The sequence below is a fragment of the Amphiura filiformis genome, chromosome 4 (genome assembly GCF_039555335.1).
Source record: "Amphiura filiformis chromosome 4, Afil_fr2py, whole genome shotgun sequence".
Taxonomy (NCBI): Eukaryota; Metazoa; Echinodermata; class Ophiuroidea; order Amphilepidida; family Amphiuridae; genus Amphiura; species Amphiura filiformis.
The window spans coordinates 23,767,592-23,774,217 of NC_092631.1; the positions used below are offsets into that span (position 1 = coordinate 23,767,592).

General features: G+C 38.2%; 1 protein-coding gene across 1 annotated transcript; it reads right to left on the reverse strand.

The window, feature by feature from the left end:
* Positions 1-297: 297 nt before the first annotated feature.
* On the reverse strand, positions 298-2,077 carry LOC140150718 (cytochrome P450 2U1-like). Its single transcript, XM_072172809.1, has 2 exons — positions 1,164-2,077; positions 298-660 (listed from the first exon to the last, which is right to left on the reverse strand). Exons 1-2 carry the CDS (start codon positions 1,768-1,770, stop codon positions 479-481), a joined length of 789 nt encoding a protein of 262 aa, XP_072028910.1. The 5' UTR covers positions 1,771-2,077; the 3' UTR covers positions 298-478.
* Between the last annotated feature and the right edge of the window lie 4,549 nt (positions 2,078-6,626).

Below are 6,626 nucleotides of genomic sequence, written 5' to 3' on the forward strand. Positions count from 1 at the left end.
CGGGCTTTACGTGTTTACAATGCTGGCATTATAACCATTGATCGCTGTAAACTGCAACTTTTAAATTCGGGTATTTTTCTGTAAAAGCACTACTGTGTTGTTAATATTGAACGACATTTGGCGAATGTGGTATCAAAATGCGTGTAAATAAATCATCCTTCTCGCTATGTTGAAATATTGCAAAAACAATTATTAGTTCTGAATCTATAGACGTATTTATAACAGCTGAGTTACTTTTTGTGCAGACTTTATATCGAATGCCTTACGAAAGTCCAGGAAGGCCGTATATACGTTTTCGCAACGATGAGATGAACGAAACCCTCCTGCATTCTTTTGAAAGTGTTATTTTAAAATCCTGTTTCAAATCAAACTTTTGAATCGAATCGAATGAATAATCATCTTGATAATAATTATGTCAAATCTATAATTATATTTTATGACTGTTAAAGTATGGTATCAATCTTATCAAGGTATTGTATTAACCGCGTGCAACAAATTCCACCAAGAAAGGTTTTGGATTATGGGACACATAAAAGACACCTGTCAGTGAAAGAGATGGTGAATCGTTTGGTTTCCTGAAGGTGAACTGATGGAGCAGATGCGTGAAGAAGATAAAAAGTTCCATCTTGGCAATATGTTTTCCGAGACATGCACGATGACCTGTAGAATAAAAACAACGAAAAATCACAACAATAAATTAAATAATCGCTTTATCTGACATATGTAAATGCTACTAGATTCCAAAATTAATCTAAAATTTATGAAATTCAAACGTGGTGGAACACACTGAAAATTTATTTATTGGGGTAATATTTGGGGTAATATTTCTAAATGACGGGGTTAAAATTGCTTGCCCTCCCCCCCCCCTCGGCCTGCTAAAATTATCCCCCCTTCTCGGGCTGCCAAAAACCTTTGTCCCCCCTGCACATGCCAAATTTTTGTGATCCCAATTCCCAAACTTGCTTGCCCTACACCCCTTTCGGCTCGTCAAAGCCCCCCCCATTTTACCCTCCCACCAGGACTCATAATTATTGCACAGCCCCTGAGTATTTGGAAAATAAACAATGAAAGCATATGTCTGCAATAGGGCTACATGAAAACTTGGTTTGGTAAAACAAACGACAAAACATTATGAAACACTATCATGGCTATAAAATACTAACCTATTGCAAAAGGAATAAGTTCATCTTTTTCTTGCAAAGTTCCGTTTTCATCTAAAAATCGTTCCGGGTTGAATTCATCAGGATTTGGCCACAAATCTGGATCATGATGGATGGCCCATAAATTTGGCACGACTATGCTTCCTTTGGGAATGGTGTATGACCCAAGGGTGGTGTCTTCTCCGCACGAGTGTGGGACTCCTAGAGGAGCAACGGATGCGATTCGTTGAACTTCAAGAAGCGTTGCGCACGTAAAGGGTAATTCTGTTTTATCCGTCAGCTTTGGTAGACGATTTCTACCCACAACCGAATCGAGCTCTTGATGAACGCGATCTTGAATCTCTGGAAAAGCCATCATATACAATACCGCCCAACGCAAGGTAGAAGAAGTCGTTTCTGTACCAGCCACAAAAAGATGTCCTGCCATTCTTGGGAGATTCTTGTAATTGATCACAGAATTATGATTCAATTTCTGTCTTTGTTGTATCTCATCAAGGTAGACATCGAGGTAGTCACGTGGATCGTTGTAGACGTGAACTTGTTTGTGTTCTTTGACAATATTAACTATGAATTCTCTTACGTAGTTTTGTTTTCGTATTATTTCGCTCATAGAAGATGTCCCAAGGGAAGATATCAGGTACCTCGAAGCAGGAAGGAAACGACACAGACCAGTATCGAGTAGACTGCTCTCTTTATACAACTTAAGCAAACGCTTGAAGCTAGGATCTGAATAGTCGAAGCGTTTTCCGAAAATGACTGAACAAATAACATTGGAAGTTGCATTGCTAAACAAATGGTAGGGTCAAACGGTTTGCCGTTAAAACGGTCGATTTCTGTCGCTAAAGCATCAACTTCTTCGGAGATATCTTCCTCAAAACGTCGTTTGCCTATCCCAAATCTGCGTATAGTTGTCGATGTCAAGCGTCTCTGCTCTTTCCACGCTTCCCCAGATGCTTCCGCAAAGCCTTTGAAGAAAAATAATAGAAAACGCAGTATAAGTTATGTTAATCCATCATTTGTAATGCAACTTCCGTATTAAATCCGTAAAATGTTGGTATATAGGTGTTTGAGGTTTCTCGAGTAATAATATACTACGGTATAGGATAAGCCCTGGGATAAGCCACACGTTTGCGCAAATGAAGTCAGTAGAGAGATTGCGAAATCTACGTGAAACGTGACACGGGAACGCCAACGGCAAGCTACATTAGTCGCAAATCGGTTATTATGCCCTCTAGAGGGTGAAATCTATTGGTCAATCGTGGAATTACCGTAAGGCGATTACGTTGCGGTTGGTGGCAATAAATGACGTTCCAAAATGACAAAAAAACGCATTATAAAATGCAGAAAAATGTTATGTTTATCATGTTATGAAGCGAATCAAAGGAGTGCTTGATGAAAACCAACCAAGAGTGCTTGATGAAAACCAACCAAGAGAACAGGCAGGCTTCAGAAGTAGATATTCAACAGTAGACCATCTGCATGCCATCAACCAACTTATTGAGAAGGCAAATGAATATAATTTGAAGCTATGCATTGGATATATAGACTATGAGAAGGCCTTTGACTCAGTGGAACATAAAGACCTCTTTACAGCACTACGTAAAGTTGGAGTCAATGAAGGTTATGTCCAAATTCTCGAGGACATATACACAAATGCCACAGCCAAAATCCACATTGAAAACGATGTTTCAAAAACAATCCAAATTCAGCGTGGTGTGAGACAGGGAGACACAATATCCCCAAAGTATTCACTACAGCAATGGAAGATATATTCAGAAAGCTGAACCTACAGGAGAGAGGGATCAACATAGATGGCGAGAAGCTAACAGATCTGAGATTCGCAGATGATGTAGCTTTGGTGACAAGATCAGTAAAGGATATGGAGGTCCAGTTAAATGATCTGAATAAAGGAAGTAAAAAGATTGGACTGAACATACACAAGGGCAAAACAAAATATATGACAAACTACCAGTCAGAGGATGTCATTGAAGTTGAAGGCGATGTTATCGAAAAGGTGGATGGTTACAAATATCTCGGCCAAACAGTGAAGATGGAGGACAACACCAGGGAAGAAGCTTTGATCAGAATAAAGGCAGGTTGGAGTTGCTTTGGAAGATTCAAGGACATTCTATGTGATAAAAAGTTACCAATGTATCTGAGAAGTAGAATGTTCAACCAGTGTGTATTGCCAACAATGACATATGGGGCAGAAACATGGACAACATCCAAGTACCTGGAACAGAAATTACAAACAGCCCAAAGAGCAATGGAAAGGAAGATGCTTCACATTACCTTAAGGGATAAAATTAAGAACACTGTAATAAGACGTCAAACTCAAGTCAAAGACATTATGGTGAAACTCAAAGAAGCGAAATGGAGATGGGCAGGTCACCTTGCACGAAGGGAAGATAACAGATGGACTAAACGGCTTACAGAATGGCAACCAAGAACAGGGAAAAGATCAAGAGGAAGACAGAAGAGGAGGTGGCGTGATGACATTACTGCCTACATGGGACCTACATGGACAAGAAATGCAAGAGACAGAGAACAGTGGAAGAATCATGAAGAGGGCTACGTCCAACAATGGTCGAACACAGCCTGGTGAGGTGAGGTGAGGAAGCGAATCAAAGTATCCTAATAGAACAAGTAGAGTCCGACATATAATAAAATTCATTTTGGGGGTTAAATTTTGATCTCGTATAGACAAGATGTGAACAAATTTCGATTTTTTTTCGACGCGAATTTGAACGGGCAGATTGCCTATTCATTTGTGTGTGGAAAATGCCGTCCAAAAATCAGCTTGCGAAGAGGCGTTTTAGGCAAGATTGTGTCGTGTTACGGGATAAATGCGGTATAATTGTCTGTTTGGGACGGGGAACAGAAGTTCGTGCAACGCTATTTTTCGCCTTGCTTTTTCGTTGTGCATTAAACAGCTGTCAAAGTGTTTTGCTTATGGATACTATTCAGCAAACTCCAAAATGTTTTTAAAACATGATAATACATGTGTTTTTGGTTTTAGTTAAAACATTTTGATAACATATCGCTGTATGTTTATATAAAAATCATGAAAACTCGTGTTATACTGAAAAAATAATACAACATTTTACGCCAAAATTCGAAATGCTATAGTAAAATATCATTTGGCATTTGGCAAACATATTTAAGTGTCTATTGTGTTAGAACGTTTATCAGCAAGTTTTAAACAAAAGGTTTTTTGAATGTTATTAAAACTTTTAATGCCCTTGACCTTCACATAACCTTTAACCCGACATTTAACGTTTTCTGTAATATATTTGTGTTTGCTGGGTAGTAATCGAACTAGGCATATTAGATTATCTATTTTGCTTTAGAAAGTAAACAGGGTATTATTTATATGATAATGGAGTTTGTTTCTTGTTATTCGAATAATATATACCAAGACTTCCTAGGCATCCAACACCAAACTCTGTTTAGATTAATTAGACAAATAGCATACACGTGTGAACATAGGCCTATACTCATTTTCCAATAGCCCGCAAAACTCAAATATCGCTAATCTGGACTGAATGCTTAGAGCATTATAGATACAGGCAGTCGTATTTGCATATCAATACCGAGGAAAGTAGTTCGATGAAAGAAGATAATCTTCTCTGGTTCGATGCACCCAAGGTGAATCAATGGGTGCTTCCTATTACCTTTAGATTATTTGTCTCAGCATAGCGCCATCATGATTGCAATTGCGTTTACACGTAGTCTTGGTTCAGACTCTATGCGGCTATCACGAACATACTAGGAACGACGAGCGTTAGGACCGACACAAACTGGCTGTGTAGGAGGCTAGTTTGGATGTGAACGGGACTATGACGTTCTACCGCAAAATGCAGAAATCCGTAACCCGTATGGCGTTTGCAGTGAACGCCTCTTCGCAATCTCTCTAGTCACAAACTCCATACATGTGAAGGAAAATGGTAACCCATGAGAGGAGAGGTTACCAGCACTTCACTCTCAGTATGTGCAACAGCAACATACTCCCTGAAACACTAGGGCTGAGTTCACGAGAATGATAAAAGCGATGTGCCCGGCACAACATTGACGTAGAAAAATCCCTGGAGAGGAGAGGTTACCAGCACATCACTCTCAACAAGTGCAACAGCAACTTGCTCCGTAAGATGACAAATCGGCAGGGTATTCAAATAAAAAAATAAAAAAACATATACATGAAAAATGGGCTAAATTCACGAGAATGATAAAAAGCGATGTGCCCGGCACAACATTGACGTAGAAAAATCCCTGGAGAGGAGAGGTTACCAGCACATCACTCTCAACAAGTGCAACAGCAACTTGCTCCGTAAGATAACAAATCGGCAGGGTAATCAAATTAAATAAACATATACATGAAAAATGGTTGTATACAACTAGGTACATCAATATATAATTATTGAACATCAGGTGGGGTCCAGGGGCGAAGCCCCAGCGCCGTCCAGGCAGGGGTTAGTGGATTTTTTATGGGCAAAAATCAGCATTCTGAAGAGTGGAGACTATTTGCATTTTCAATTCCTTAAACAGTTAGCCCCTGTTACAAAATATTAAGTATTGGTGTTTGTTACAGTACTATTAAGTATTGAAATAATAAAACTTGAATGAATTGGTTGACCATCCCAATGAGTGACTGACTATTTTCATGTAAATAAAGATCTACCAAAAAAAACGTTGACAACGTAAAGAAATCAGCAAGTTTAAAAAACCCACCTCGGCTCACTTTTTGAAACTTGGTCCCATTTGTAAAAGGTACTGATTTAAACTTTATCATATTTACATCAATTTAAAACATTTCCGGAAGTGTCATGTATCTTTAATGTGCAGATGCGATATTAATTTGTAAGCTTTCTGGAACGACCTGAACGGTTATTATCTTGTTCTTGCATGATAAGCCAATATCTTTTTGTGTTTTGTTTTATAATATCATGATTAATGATTGAATTAAACGAATAACAAGTAGGCTTGTTTGTAATCTTGTTGGAAACGCTGTATTCTGTTGAAATAAAATAAAAACACTGATTTGCTGTTGGTGTTCAAATGGGACCAAGTTTCAAAAAGTGAGCCGAGGTGGGTTTTTTAAACTTGCTGATTTCTTTACGTTGTCAACGTTTTTTGGTAGATTTCTTTTCTTTTTATGAATGTAGCCAAGCAGCTCCAAGCTTGGAAAGTCATGTTATGAAGTGCACCATAAAACGAATAAAACGAAAAATTGATATTTGAAGTTGCAATTCTTGATTCATGACAATAAATAATTAAACAAAACTTTATCAGTCGTTTATTTTTAAAACTTGCTCGTCACGCGTGACTGTAATGTTCAGAGGCGTATACAATGATCAATAAACATTTTAATATACTTTAATTATTCAAGGCTACGTAAATATGTAAATAAAATGTAAATATGAACAACACACACCCAATGATGACAATGCCAGAGAGACACACATAGAG